Below are 16067 nucleotides of genomic sequence, written 5' to 3'. Positions count from 1 at the left end.
GGGTCAGGCCATGGCTCTGCAGCTGCGCTGCCCCAGGAGCTCTCAGCCCAGAGCATTGTGCTGGTGGTGCAGTGAGCTGAGGCTGCGGGGGAGGGGGAACAGTAGGGGAGGGGCCATGGGTGAGCCTCCCAGGCCAGGACCTCAGGGGCCAGGCAGGACGGTGCCGCGGGCCAGATGTGGCCTGCGGGCCGTAGTTTGCCCACCTCTGTCCTAGACACATGGGCGTCCAGGAAGGCTGTGTGCGATGCCCTTGCACCCGCAGGTGCCTCTCCCGCAGCTCCTATTGGTTGCGGTTCCTGGCCAATGGGAGCTGTGGAGCCAGCACTAGGTGCAGGGGCAGAGTGCTGAGCCTCCCTAGCTGCCCATGTGCCTACGGGCTGCAAGGATCTGGCAGCCACTTCCAGGATCCACACGGACCTGCCTTAGCCCCAGGCCCCCACTGCGCCACGGACTGGAGCCGCCAGGGTCCCTTTTCGACCGGGCGTTCTAGTCGAAAATCAGACGCCTGGCAACCCTAATCAGGCCCAGCTGCTGAGTACAAAAGCAGAAGGAGGTAAGTGATGAGAATCTGTTAGGGGAGAGACCAGGCCCAAGAGAAGGGCAAATGGTGCACTCCTGCTTGAGTCCAAGAAGGGAACAGATTTTCTTTTTAATAATCCTGGGAAGAGAAGCACATTTATGGGGACTATTATTGGATTGTTACTGAATCCTGGAAAAAGAAAGGCCATGTTGTGTTCGACAGACAGAAAGACCTGGAGTCTGTTTATTTGCTCAGATGCAGACGGTTCACATTCCTGAGGACAGACAGCCCATATCACTACAGTCTGTTACCAACCTCAGTGCCCATCTCAATCAAGCAAAAGTTAAAAATATAAATTAAACTCCCACAGCAGCTACTCTTCCTCCCACTGTAAAAGGCAGTGACTATTCAAGTCTATGTCACAGGGAGCAGAGATAGTACTGGCTGCCATTTTGAGAAAAATACTTCTGGCCCCCTACAAAGTTCCCTTTCCCACATCTTCTTCCACCACTGTTGTCAACGCAATAACTATGAGAAAATGACACCATCCTTGCGGAGGCACCAACTGTTGCAATCTTTGAGCTTGGCAACTGTGATAGGCTCTCATCTGCAAAGATATTTGAATGGACGTTTGCAGCATAGGGACCCACTGAAGCCGAAAGACCTCTATACTGTACTTCCAAATGTCACCAGTTGCAAGGTCAGGACATAATAATTTGCAGTCAGCAAATTCATGTCTCAAAATAAAGAAAAGCTCAATCGTCAAGTCTAGTGGATGACAGCAAGAGGAAAAACTAGTTACAGTGAGATCTGAATAGAAAAGCACTTCTGCTGAAGAACTGGTACAAGATACTGGCAAAACAAAAGCAAAACCCTGCTGCTAAAACCCAATCCAAAACCACACAGACTAAAGGGGTGTTAATCTCAATTATTATTTAAACAAACACGCTCCCAAACCATCCATTCATACCCTGAGGCACCACACCAACAAAGCTAGGAGCCTAAGTGGTATTTTATTTTTAAAACAATGATCCACAAAAATGTGCTAGGCTTTTAAAACCATTTTTCATAGAAGTGTTTTAAAATAAAGCTACATGGAAGTCTGATTACTGCTGAACCACTGCTCTTGGATTACAGCTTCCATCCTTCCCTTCTATTTACTGTATCAGGCATTAGGGCTTGGCAAAGATATTTTGGTACATGTACAGTACAATACAAATATGAGGTCATGTACAAATTTACACTCCACATACAAGCTTTAAAGCAGTTTGGCAAATACCTTTCTCCAAAAACACGGTGCAATACTGAAAATGTGTAAAGAATGGCATGAAATATCTGTGGGACACCGTTTGTTCTAACCAGGCTAGAGAACTCCTGCCCTATTTCTAAGTGGTAATAAAAATAAATGGCTGGAAAAAAATCAATTCAACCTGTCGATTCCGGCTTGAGTTCTATGCTCAAGAGGCAGTTCCCGGAACATTCACGCCTGTCTATGCTGCCAAGAGTCATATGTTAAAAACAACAAATACTCTCTGCTCCACCCACTTGCATTGAAACTGCCACTTTAGTCAGTATTTTCCATCCATGTGAAATGGGTCACTGGGGATCTCAGAAGTATTAGTAACGGTCAGAATAAGATTTAACTATGTTTTATGCTTGAAATAAGGTAAAAAAAAAATCACAGTCCACATAAAACAAAGGAAGGCACGCTACTGTGGTGACACTACCAGAAAGTACAGCTTAAATGCTGCCGACAGACTTCAGTCAATGGAAACTTGGAAGAGGAAGAACATGGGTTCATAAGTAAATGGAAGACGTGACAACCAAAGCAGGTCCAGTTCTGCATGACAGGATAAAATGTTCTGGAATACCATGTCCTCCTTTTCCATGACTCCCAGCCAGCGAAGACTCTCGTGAAGAAACAGAAGCAGAACATGTTTCTGGATTATTGTAGTGTGTGCAGAGTCAAGTGATACTGTAGCAGATGAGTGAAGGCACCAGTCAGTGAAAAAACATTACTATGTATACACACAATTGAGTTAAGGATTCTCATGACTTGTGGCATTAGCTCAGATTGGGCAGTTCTCTCCAGGCAAATGCAATCTGCCTTTATGGTGGTGGAAGATTACTTCCATATAAAAGCCTGCAGGAGTGAGAGAAGGATCTTTTGTATATCAGGAATGGAAATGCCATTGCCAGCTATAGTCAGTCAATTCTTTCAGAAACTGCTCTTTTCTTCCATAGTTTACCTGCCATCTAGTATAGTGGACACTCCACACCACTACATGCAAAGGGAAACAAAATGAGCAGAGGTTTTCCCCATGATTTGAGGAGATTGAGCTGACACACAAAATGAGTTAAGATCTCTCGTAGAAAGCAATTGCTGCCATGTGGAAATATGAATAGCACAAAACTGAATTTTTGGCAAATAGAAACAGAGGATGCCAATCATTTTGCACTCAGGCTACTTAACATGGAATTAAAAACCAGGAGGACACACTAAAAACCCCTCCCTAATTTGCAGCCAAGGCTTCCAGGAGCTCACTCCATTCAGCAGCCAATAAAAATAATTGAAGCCCAATCTGCAAACACAAGCACAAATTAGTTGCTCATGAATATTCAGTGAGAGGCAGCATTACCTTCCCATTAGTATGTGCCAATATTCAGAGCCAAGAACCACCCAACTTCCATGTACTCACTTACCAACAGAAACTACTTATTGTAATGGAATGCAAGACAGAGTAGCACAGTCAGCATACAAGTTAACAAAGGAAACTGCTCTTCGAAAGCGCTTTGAAAGCCCAACTCTCTAACCTTCAGAGGATGTTTAATCAGAAACTAACGAGAGTCCTAGAAGTAGCATGAGATGCCGGGGTAATCCCAACAGCAGCTAGGGATAACAGTACAATGGAAGGGTTACAATTCCTTTGGCATTCTCTCTCATATCATCTGCTGCTGATAAACTGTGGCACAAAGGCCTATGCCTCCTGGAAACTGGCTCAGTTCCAAGCTTGAGTTGAGCAATAGAGCTGTCAAGGGGAAAAATAAAAAGCTTGCCTTGCAAAACTTTCCCTTAACCATTTCAGTGCTAATTAGGATCCTCTGAAACTGCCATCCAGCAGGAGGCAGAGGAATTATTGTGTAGAATCTAGCCCTTCTGATTATTTCAACTCACTGTAAGGACAAAATCTAGCTTGTCTGCAAGGATCACTTTCACCCTCCTAAAGCACTTGCATGGGACCCATCAGAATGCCAGCACTGTGTGCTATGGATGGGAGGCTAGCACACTCAACAGCACTACGGGACAAAGTCTGTATGGCCAGCCAGGTAGGGTGAGGGCAGAGGCCCTCCTCCCTGCGAGCATCTGTCGGCAGGCTCTGGCGGCAGGGGGGGAGACACAGAGCAAGATTCACTAGCAGGTGTAAGGGAAGCTGCTCCGCACATTCCCTGTTGTGCATTTCCTGAAGCCTCCTGCCTGCCCTTGTTTTGTCCCTCAGCTTGGTCACTTCAGCTTTCACCCCCACAGCCTCAGAGAAGCAAGGCCACAAGATAGCTCTAAACAGATTTGGGGAAATACTGCACAAATAAATGACCGTGAATATTCACTTAGATTTTTAAATTAACCAGCTTTTGCTGAGTTTATCCCCTAATGTGGCTGGTTTCTCTTGGTGAACATGCAAGTCATATTTACTGTCCGGCTGGTCTGCAGAGAGTGAATTTCAAACTCACACTGCAGGTACATGCACGTTTATCCAGTCAGGGATCGAAAACAGTGTTATGTGACTTATCTCATTGAACTTAGCTTGCCCACACAACTCAAGACATTGTACATCAAATACATCCACTGATTTTTTTAGGATCAGTGAAGAATAAAGATGTGTTGAATAAATTCAGACAATGAATCAGCGTGAGGAAATCACAATCCACGGGCAGGTAATCTGAAAGCAGCACAGGCACTAAATTCACTAAATGAATTATTTGCAAATTATATACTCTGCTCTAACCCTAGCTAATAATCCTCTGTCTCATTTTCATATTAACAAAAAGGTTGAGGGAGGAAGAATCAAAGGAAATAACAAGAAAACTCTGATGCAGAAAAAAAATGTTTAATGGCTGTGTTTTCAAGGGATTTTTATGGTATATCATGAGTGACTTAAAATAAAAGTTGTGTGAAATATAAAAATGTTCATGCAGTTGAAAGATGCAGTGTGAGCATTTCTGTAAAAATATTCTTGCATAGTTGAGGGTTTTCCCCCCCACTTAGTTCCCCAAAATTCTCCTGATTTGCCTCAAATTGAGTTCTAAGAACACGAAAACTTTTCTTCTTCCTCTTTTTGTTGTTGTTAATAATAATTTCTGAACTACATGCTAAGTACTGATACCAGCAAGTATGACTGCTGGACTGGTGCACATCTGAACACTGAAAAAGTGTGTCTGAAGATGACAAACTGTAGGCCAATCCTGCTAACATTTCCTATGGCTTCCGTGGAACAGCTCACAGTAATAGGCAATATACCCACTAGTAGATGTTTGCAGGATTGCGTCCTATGACTTCATAACATACATACACTTCCTACTGCATCTACAGACCATTAAGTGCCTTTTGAATACACACTACCAACCAATTTTTAAACTTCGATGTATAGCAAGAACAGAATCCCACGCAGTAGTCAATATTCATCGGGCTACCCAGAATTATCCAAAATAGATTTTCAAAAAAGTCCGACAAAGAAAACAAAAAATCCCCAGATTTGTGTCTATCCAGTAGAATCAGCACCTCGGAGTGGATTTCAAACTCTCATAATCTGAATGAATTCAGCGAGGCTGTTAACAAAGGTGTCATGCACCCAACATACACCTTGTCCACTTCTTATATTTAGAAATGACAAAGAGGTTAGCTGGATGGACATGAAAGCAGGAGGAGGGGAAGGGAACACACAAATTCTTTTCACGTGAAAAAGCTTTCAGCTTTCCTGTGTGTCACTAGTTCGCATCATTCTTTAGAAACGTTCTGAAGTGATTTCTGCTGCTCCAGGAAGATCAGAAGGTTTTCTTGACCCTGGTATAAAGTGGTTTCTGCTACACTGTGCATGTGTTTCTCTGAAAAAAAGACTTGTAGATCAGGAGTAACCTAAGACTTCTAAACAGCATCTTCTCACGTGGCCTGGTTGCTGGATGCCATACCCAAATGTTCACTTTCCTACTTTCAAATCCTATTTGGTATTTGACACCTCTCTCTCTCTCCCCAAAACACTAGTGACTTCCCCAGTCTCCTTCCTTTTCCTTTTTGAAGGCTACTGCAATCCAGAAATACGAAGATTAATGGTACAATCTCACTAATTTTCAAATGCCACGATCATCATATCCAGACACTGTGCTTCACCTGACATACTCTGTACCCAAGGCATATTCTAACCGTAAATGACATGGGGATTCCTCCAAAATCCAGCGAAGTCTTAACTCCACTGGGATTTGGATCACGCCCATGACCTGGCCACAGTGAATTTGGTCAGCTATAAATTTAAAAATATATAAAACCATCATGCTTGTTTCTCTCATAGATAGAGGATTAGCGCTCTGGGTTTTCTCCTCCTAGATCTCACCTGAACTCATCCAATGATCCTCAACAAGTTCTTTTTTTCTTTCTCACTTGAAACCCCAACAAATCCATAATCCAACATCTACATCTGCTCTTTCACGAACTATCTCATTTTAGAGTGGATGATGCTTCCAGGCCAGGGTTGAGAGACCAAAGTCAGTTCAAGAATCCATTGGGATCCTCTGACATGAGACGAACTTGTAAAGAAACGCAATGCAGGTGTTCCTTGTACTGCCACTCTCCCAGCATTCACGCAAACAAACATTTATCTGTAATTCATGAAAACAGCAATAATCCCAGGCCTTGCTGCTGGCAAAGGAGGGTAACTGAAGAAAAACCCCTGTGCTGTGTCCCAGTGAAAGCCTGCAGAGGCATCTGTGTCGGAATACACCATTTCAGAGAGACTCCATTCATCTCCCAGGAAAAGCGGGTTAGTACAGACTCAGATGTCTTAGACTTTCTGGCCGTTTTCCAACCACAGACATCACAAAGGCACAATTCAAATGCCCTTCCTATCTGGCATCAGTGTCCTTGAAAGAGAAGGGAAAACATCTTACAGAAGGCGACTGACAAAACACAGAAAACAGTAATCAAAGGGTAGGAATTATTTTGGCCATGCCTCTGCTCAGCATGACTAAAGACCTTGTTCTGATCTCACTCACACTGGTGCAAGTCAAGAGGAACTCTACTGAAGTCAATGGAGTTACAGGAGCGAGGGCAGGAATGAGGCCTTTATATCCCTTCATCTTTTATGGTAGCCCAGTGCTGTGATCTCCAATGGAAGACTCTAATAACTGCGCTGACCCTCATCTGTACTTCACACTGTCTAATACCAGGGGCGCAGACGTTGTGGGGCAATTCTATAAGTAGCACAAAGGATAAATGTTTGTGCTGAGTTAGTGCAGATGGAGCCTCAAAGCACTCTGAGCGAGGGTGTGATTCCAAGGTCACATAGGCATACTCATGCTAGCTCTCATCAAGCTAGCATGCTAACCACAGCAGTATAGCCATGGCAGCACAGGCTAGCTGCCCCAAGTACAAACTCACCTGATGCTCTTGGGTACATACGTGGTGTGGCTAGCCCATGCAGCCTGTGCTGCCACAGTTACACTGCTCCTGTTAGAGTACTAGCTGAGATCAGAACTGGCAGGAGTATGTGCGTGCCCGCTGGGAATCAGTCACTTGTAGGGTAGATGTAACCGGAGTTAACACTCAGAGAACTCTCCCTGTTTGGTAGTGCTTTGGAGGTGGTGTGATTTCAGGCTTTGATAGGCTCATCTCCACAGGCATGGGGAGAGGGTCTGGAAACTGGGGCAAGGATGGAGCAGGGGACTCATCCATTACCTTCATTTGAGGTCTCCACTTCTTCCTCCACCTGCATGCACTGTGGCACCCAATGGCACCCCACGTGGACATCTATCCCCTTCAGAAACTCACGTCCATTGTGCTCTTCCCCACTTCAGGGCATCGCAACAACATTCAGGATAAAGAGAGTCACACTGAACATGTAATTTCCTAGCTTATGTTGATGGCGTGAGGTGCATGAAATACCCTCCTCATCCCAGTTCACCAGGCCACAATGCTTTTCTTCTTCTAGTACCTCCTAAAGACTTATAAAGAATACACAAAGATCTATGTAACTCTGAGTCAATTCTTTCTCTGGGCTTCCTCCGTCTTCTCCGTTTCAGTCTATTAGACTGTTTGTTGTGTGGTGCAGTGTAACAGATTGGCAGTGTCTGTCTGAACCACCTTACCCTGACTGCAGGGGTTGATCTTGCTGGGAAAGGGTTAGATGGGTTTTGTGAACTCTATGAGACAGATGGCTCGTTATTCCACCCAAATAAAGGAGGTGGGAGTGGTTTTCCAGGAAGAAAGGATCTAGTCTGAGCAATCCTGAGGGGACAAACCCTAGGAAGCAGGACTGGAGTGAACTTTGTTACCTTATTATTATTATTATTTATTTGTATGGTGGTAGAGCTTAGGACCCCATCATGTGAGGTGCTGTACAAACACAGAATAAAAAGATGTAAGCTCTTTGGGGCAGGTACCAATCTAAATAACAGTTTACTTCCTTGTTAATAAAGACAGACCCCTGAAAGGGGTGAATTTTGTCTCTACACAGCATGTGTGGACTGTGTTTGTACAGCAGGTGTTTGCTCACAGGCAGGGAGGCTTTCATTTCGTCTGATACAGAGCCATGCACATTGTCAGTGTCTAGCACATGTAAATCATAGTTGCATGTGTTTGGTTGGTTTTGGTGTTTGTTTTTTGTGGGGAGCATGGCAGGGGGGGTTACGTATCATTTTCTCCAATGTATTATTTATTAAATGTCAAAGGCTCCAGATGGGTCAGGCTGAATCCAAGCTTTAAACATGTCTCCATTTTGGAGCTGGTTCAGAGCCAGCCTCATTTCAAACTGCCGCTGATTAACGTGGAACCTGAATCCCTGATGCAGACAAGGAAGAAATAATCTTTTCTGGTCCACATGTGCAGGACTCACTTTTCATGATGCGTTGCTTTAAAAACTTAGTCCTTATGAAAGAGCCATGAGAAGCCTTATTTAACTATGTCTTAAACTGAGCCCTCTGGCCATATTCAAGTCCTGATTACTGGTCTCTACAGTTTTTTCTCTCTGATCTATTTTGAGGGGGGCAGTGAAGGAGGGAGGGTTATTTTACTCTGAACTGAATTTAGAATAAAATAAGGTCCATCATGGACCTTGCAAACAAGGGGGAGGGTAAGTAGTAAGGCAAAAGAGGACTTTCATGATCTCTGGTGAAAGAGGGTGCAACTTTTTCAGGAAGGTCTGTTTTGGGATTATGCCAGAGCTGAGCCCCATGAGTTCAGGAAGTACCCTTGCTACAGCTCAGGAAGTCAGACTAAAGCCCGGGTGGACTTCCTCGTTTTGGCATGCCTGCACTGGGGCGGAGAAATGTCTTTAATCCTCCTGTTGCACTTGAACAGTACGCATGAAATCTCTGTCTTTAATAATCTCTCCAGTACCATCCTACTTCTTTAAAAAAACCAACTAATGTATAAACACATGTATAAAACCTACCTTGGTGAAGCCTATTTGTTCCTTACGAAAATTTTCCAGTGGTTTGATCAACAAATCACTCGCATTTTGGACCTGCAGAACACAGAATGAAAAAACAGCTTTGTTACACAGCACATATTTGTGTTACACTAGAGAGATGGGGTAGGGGAGCAAACTGAAAGGCCCAAATTGTAATCCCAGTTCTAATATTGACTTGCTGAATGTCCTTAGACCAAGTCATTTAACCCATGTGTCTTCTCGCCCCTCTATACAATGTAGGTCAATATTATCCCCATCTCATGGAGCTGTGAAGAAGCACTATGACAATAGTAGTGTTCAGTATTATTATTAGACTTCCACAGGCCTCAAATCTACTAATACCACAGGATGGCGAGTTAGCACTCTTCCTTAAACTATCTATTACTACCCTCCAGAGTAAATTTCTAACCATTTCTAGTGTGGCACTTTCTATTGGATTACAGGAATCAAAGTGGCAGACTTTTGAATGTAAGAGGATTGGGAGATTATTCTACTGGATCTTTGGTGCAGGGACCCTTGTTATAATTGTCCTGTTGTTGCAATCAGGAATACATAATATGTTTAATATAAGGGGAAGGTTTGCCCCAGCACATCTTCTAGATCTTTCTAGCCCAAGTACCAGACAACCCACAAAACAAACTATAACAAAAACAGGACTTTGCCATGAATAAGATCTGAATTGATATCCAACTACTATAATTCACACTCAGGAGTTGGCACTATGTCTATAGAAGGGAGAACTCCATCTTTAAAAAGGGGAACAAAGAAGACCTGAGGAAATTCAGACCGGTCAGCCTAACTCTGATACCTGAAAAGATACTGGAACAAATTATTAAACAATGAATTTGAAAGAACCTGGAGGATAATAGGATAATTAGTAATAGCCAACATGGATTTATCAAGAACAAAATCACACCAAACCAATCTAATTTCCTTTGTTAACTGGGCTATTGGCCTAGTGCAGGGGTCGGCAAACTTTGGCACCCAGCCCGTCAGGGTAAAGCCGCTGGCGGGCCGGACCGGTTTGTTTATCTGGAGCGTCCGCAGGCATGGAGCCCCGCAGCTCCCACTGGCTGCAGTTCGCCGTTCCCGGTTCATGGGAGCTGTGGGAAGCAGCGGCTAGCACATCCCTCGGCCCACGCCACTTCCCGCAGCTCCCATTGGCCGGGAACAGCGAACCACGGCCAGTGGGAACTGCGGGGCTCCATGCCTGCGGACGCTCCAGATAAACAAACCAGTTCGGCCCGCCAGCGGCTTTACCCTGATGGGCCGGGTGCCAAAGGTTGCCGACCCTTGGCCTAGTGGATAGGGAGAAAGCAATAGACATGTTATCTTGATTTTAGTAAGGGTTTTGACACAGTCCCACATGACAGTCTTATAAGTGAACTAGGGAAATAACTATAAGGTGGGTCCATAACTGGTTGAAAGACTGTACTCAAAGAGTAGGTTTAGGTTAGATATTTGAAAAAAATTCTAATTATAAGGTTACTTAAGCTCTGGAATAGGCTTCCAAAGGAGGTTGTGGAATCCTCATCACTGGAGGTGTTTAAGAACAGGTAGGACAAACACAGGTCAGGGATGGTCTAGGTTTACTTGGTCCTACCTCAATGCAGGGGACTGGACTTGATGACTTCTCAAGGTCCCACCCAGCCCTACATTTCAGTGATTCTTTGTTTCCAATAAACAACCCCTCTCTGATCACTGCTCTGCTAGACACCCAGGCTCCTTGGCTGGAAGGAGAATCCCCTCAATTCAGGGTAGGGTGTCCAGATGTCCTGATATTATTGGGACCATCTCAATATTAGGGGCTTTGTCTGACATACGCAACTATCCCCCCACCACCCCCTAAAAAAGTGTCCTAGTTTTTCACACTTGCTAATTCAGGGTCTTTGAAAAAATATGGGGCACCTCAAAAAATAATGACATGACCTCTTGCATATGGCACTAGCTGCTGACCACAACTCACGCAGGATGGGCTGACAGGAATGCCTGCTGCTCTGCAAACAAACTAGAAGCATCTTGCAGAAGGCAATGCTGTTTGTTTACTTTTCTCATGGAAAAAGAAAACACCAAAAGCAGGAAGCAGATTATATGTATTTTAAACATGGTGCATGAATCATCCATGCTGGTGTCTGCAACCTCCTTTTAACTCAGATTGCTCACTGTCTGCAGGGTCAGGACAGGTTGGCTCCATCTTCGGAATTATATATATAATGATTCCTGCCCAATCTAACAGGAGAAACAGGGTAGAGGAAGCACATCTCTCTGCAGCGGCTTCTCCCCGGCCTCTGCTCTTGGCCAGTCTGTTTGGTACCAAGTGAAACCTCTGTCATCCTCACTGCAACACCACTCAGCACAGCTGTTGCTCCAGCCCTGCTTTTCCATTACAGCAACTATTCCTTTTGCAGTGGAAGCATTGAATGATGATCCCTGAATATGATGGACATGTGAACCGGTGAACACAATCCCTGAGCCAAGAGCATGGCCTGTTGCCAACATTTCTAAGTGAACAGGAAAGTTGGTGAATGCATTCCTAAGGAGTAACTGAATCAGACCCGAAATGAACCGTTTTTCAAACCTAGCCACCCACAGCAACTTGTGCCCAAGATCTCACCCCCAGGAAGGCCCACATATGTGAGAATTGCTCCCCACAGACACAACATTAGCTGGGAGCTCAAAATAAGATGCGTAGAAAGGGCAGTGGGAAGAGCAGAAGGCTAGTGTCGCATCCTTGGCGTAACACTTCCCAAAACACTCAGTTTCCAGATCCAGCCTCTCTGATCGCAATAAACACATGTGGGCAGAAGAGCAGATTTAAAATGTGCTCTTAAAGAAATAAATTAGGGACATTCCTGTTGATGAGGCATAATCCAAAGAAGCATGAAAGCAGGTGACCATGCAGCAAAGCTACTACCAATGTCTATCCCGAAGGAACCTGTGACAAAAGGCATGATGAGTCTCAAACTTCCTGATCCATTATGTTCATGGAAGGATGTCTTCTTCAGACATGCTCTGTGACTCTTCTCTAGCAGTTTTGGAGGGGAAATTATATTCTACCATGTGTCACTGTTCCCAGCTCAACTCTAACCATTGAGGGGGACCTCCGTCCCCTGTGTCAAAAGGTGGGGGAGGCAGGGAGACACACCCAGAACTGTTAAAGCTTTGCCAGGACACCAGTTAGTTGGTAACTGAGAGCACAGAATACAGTATGAGAGGGCAGTGTGCTATATAGTTTACAGATTTTTTTAAAAAATAAATGGGATATTGTAAAAAGGCTGGCCCTAATAAATAATGCACCAAGGGTAGAAAAAGATCAAGAAAACTTCTCAGATGGCAACCCTAAGCCTCTGAAAACCTTCAGGTTGATAGGGTCTTCGCAGTTCTCAGGATCCCACCCCTTCATCCTCCCACATAAGCTAAAGGTGGCTGCTATACCTGGGATGCAATGCAAAACATTCTTGTTGCCTTCTTTCAGTCTATTGCTGGTTCTTTCTCATCTTGTTACCCAGACCCTTGCCAGCCTCAAGAGCCATAGAAAGCAGAGTCCTGGCATCCCTTAAGGTATAGATGTCCCTAACCCTTTAGTTCAGCCAGATGGCATAGGAGGAGTTCTTTCATCATTGTATTGGGGCATGGGGGAACAGAGCCAAACAGTGAATTCCTGGCATGCTGTGAAAGGCGTCCACTGATTCTAACATTCATGTTTTTCCTGGAATAAGTGTGAAAAAGGGAGCCAACTTTCAATAAATGATCTAGGAGTTCTGGAGACAAAGGGGTACAATGTAATGAGGGGCAGAATGGAGTGAATCACCCTGCTGGAGCTGCATGCCAGGAGAGGCAGGAGCACAGGGGGACAACTGCTCCCTTACGAAAAAATAGGAATGTATGTTACTTCATATTTTACAACCTATTTGACTAAGTGGAGCTTGAAACAATTTGTTCCCAGACATGGCCCAGCTGGCCCCATCAGAAATTAACCTGCCTTCTGAGTGAAGAAGGAACCCTTCACGGACCTTTAGGGTTCCTTCAATATGCCCTTGGCTGCTCAGTGACCAAATCTTGCTGGTGGAAGGATTGCCTGGCACCTGGGACAGGTGCTGGCAAAGTGAAGGGGAACCATCTTCCTTGCCCCAAAACTCCTTTATATTGTAGAAATGGAAAAGTTTCTCCTTCTCTCTCACCCCTTGGTTGGCTTTGGAGCATTCAGAGGGGAAGGTCAATACTCAAGTACGGCTGGTCAAAAGATAGTTCTTGAGGGGGATATTCCACATCCCTTGTAAGCCCTACAGGGCCTCCAGTTTCCTTTGTCTTTCAATGCTCAGCACAGTAGCAATGGTGGAGACTATGGCATCCCACTCAGAGACCATCACCTCTCTTTTACAGATCAGAAGATGTCAGGTACCATCCTTTCAGCACTCCCAGCCCATAGCCTCGAGACATTAGGAATCTTGGTATATATGGTCACTCGCTATTTTTCTAGTATAGTTTGGCAGTTACACATTGTAACTAGACCCATTAACTGCCAAAGCACAACTGAGCTAGCCGAGACTGGGCTGTGAAATCGGAAGACCGAGTCACATGATCACAGAACCTAAAACAGGGAACCTTCAATTGATACTATACCGCAGGACAGGCAGGATAAATTGGAGACACATTTAGCCTTATTCTGCACTACGCAGTATTGGGGTGCTGTTCCTATCTCTGGTAGAGTTACATTGCCAGAAAAGTGGTGTAATGCAGTACAGAGTCAGGCCCCAAGAGTGGTAGATTTCTGCCAATAGATTGCAAAAGAGAAGCATCCATGAGATAAGCTTATTATTCCATCAACCCTCTGGAGCCTTTAGTATGTGCAACAATTAAAAATCAAAAACTTTCCAGCCCTGCTTTAATATCAAACGCCAGTGAGGGGCATTTGAGATAGGTAGACTGTCAATCTAGGTCTGATACACAGTCATGTAAAAGCAAGAGCAGGTTATAGGTCCTTCATGTCTGGAATTGCTTGATGACAGCTTTGTCATATCTATACCCTATATAATGTAATGAACCAGCTTGTGTTTGGCTATATAAGATGTACACACCATTACTCTTTACTGAATGGGATAATAGAGCAGCTGTGTCATAGGCCTTATACTTCAAACAGCTAAGAGAGATTCCCCCTTGAGCTCAAGGGTGAAAGCCAGTGCTTTCTTGGAACAGGACGATACAAATTCTATTCCTCACTATTACCATGAATTTCTGCGTGGCCCAAATGTGCAGCATTATGACAATAATGTGGTCCTACCTGGCCACTGATTTGCTACAGTAATTTCAATCCTTTTGTGTAATACACTTATGCCTAGGGTACAAATAGGCATAATCACTGTCATACTCCAGGGCCCGAGGAGGGATTTGTTAACAAAATCAAGTTTTGCAGTTAAACAGAAAATACCAAAGAAGCCACGTGTTTGCTATGAGCAGCTTTGTGAGTTATAGCCCACAGCAGGTGTTCGGCGGAGGTCACCTTACCATCATTGATCTCTCAAGTTCTACCTCCTGGAGCAATTCTGCAAATTCCTTAAACGATTCAGCTATAAAGAGAGAGAAAAATGAAACAATTAATTAGTGCAGATCCTGGTCAGATGAGCGTTGAATTTAGCCTCTTGATTGCCACATTAAGTACAACACGCCAAGCAGGGCCAGAGAAACAGCTGGGGTTTATTGGCTGACACTCCATCTAGGCAGGCTGTTTCCAGATCCTATATAACACAGGCTTTCCTTTTCTCTCACAACTGTCCACACCAAAGCCATGCCCAAAATCTGCCTCTTAGGCTCAAGTAGCAGGTTGAAACCTTTACTCTTCAACTTTAATGAAGGCCTTTGAACAAGCTCGAAAATCTTACTGCATCTTTGTCACTTTGAAGGCTCTCCACCCACTCTCTCAGCATTGCCCAATTGTAGGAGAGTGTGATCACAACTGACATAAATGCTGCTCCATGGGTTGGCTGGAAGAGTGGAACAAGTGTTGTCCTTTGGCTGACATGCTGCCTGAGGCAGAAAGCACTGCCTTCATCAGCCATGGAGGACGCAACAGGACACTTCTCCCTGTTGTCAGACTCTGGTCCACTACGGCAGGAACAACATGGAGGTTTATCCTTCATGGAGCTTTGTTTATTTAATCAAAAGGAAAGAAAATTCAGTCCAAGAAAGCTCTCTTCCCCTCCCTCTCTACAATCTTGGGCCTTGAGGAAGAGGAGGTGAAATCTCCCACCATTTCTTGTGGCTAACACTAATGAGGCCACATCCTCATATTGCAGTCAGATCTGATCATTTTAACATCTGCATTCTGGGGCAAAGAGACAGTGTTTATTCCTTCTATGTGAGAAGTCACAAAGGTGACATAACAGAAGTAATTGGAGCATATTAGCTCTGTCTCAGAGGAACTGAAAAAACTGCTGCTGCAGGTTAGATTTGGTTCATTATAGAATAACGAGGAAACTAAAGAGTGAACAGGGAAATCAAGTAGAAATATTTCATGCCCAGTTGCAGCTGAACATATGGAATAAGTTACCAAGCAAGGTCAGCAAGACAAATAATGCAAGGGAGGGAAAGGGGTGGGAAAAGTGAGAGAAAAGTTCAAATGTCCATTTCTACTATTGAGGGGAGTGGCAGGTAGAAGGCAGCCATACTTCACTCCACCAGTTCCTAAACCTACGCAGCGTAACACACACCCCTCTCCCTGCCAGCAGTATGAACACTGCATAGTCAGGACCCATGACATTTTGAGGAGGGGGATACAGCCTGGTGGAGAGATTGGAGATCAGCTCCAGAGGTGCCAAGCTTCCTTTTTCAACGACTGCAATTGCTTGTAGAAATGACTTTGGAACATCTGTTCC

General features: G+C 44.5%; 1 protein-coding gene across 6 annotated transcripts in view; it reads right to left on the bottom strand.

The window, feature by feature from the left end:
- OPHN1 (oligophrenin 1) overlaps positions 1 to 16067 on the bottom strand; it is a 123662-nt gene that overhangs the window by 52399 nt on the left and 55196 nt on the right. For all 6 annotated transcript variants that reach the window (XM_084639557.1, XM_084639554.1, XM_084639555.1 and 3 more), the window contains 2 exons: positions 14701 to 14762; positions 9178 to 9249 (listed from right to left, as the gene is read on the bottom strand). In XM_084639557.1, the coding sequence (XP_084495683.1) occupies positions 9178 to 9249; positions 14701 to 14762 (134 nt within the window). The remainder of the gene's footprint in view (positions 1 to 9177; positions 9250 to 14700; positions 14763 to 16067) is intronic.

This window comes from Lepidochelys olivacea (genome assembly GCF_965140295.1).
Source record: "Lepidochelys olivacea isolate rLepOli2 genome assembly, chromosome: 9".
NCBI lineage: Eukaryota > Metazoa > Chordata > Testudines > Cheloniidae > Lepidochelys > Lepidochelys olivacea.
Note: the sequence above shows the minus strand (reverse complement) of the source record. Positions and strands in the feature narration are given on the sequence as shown.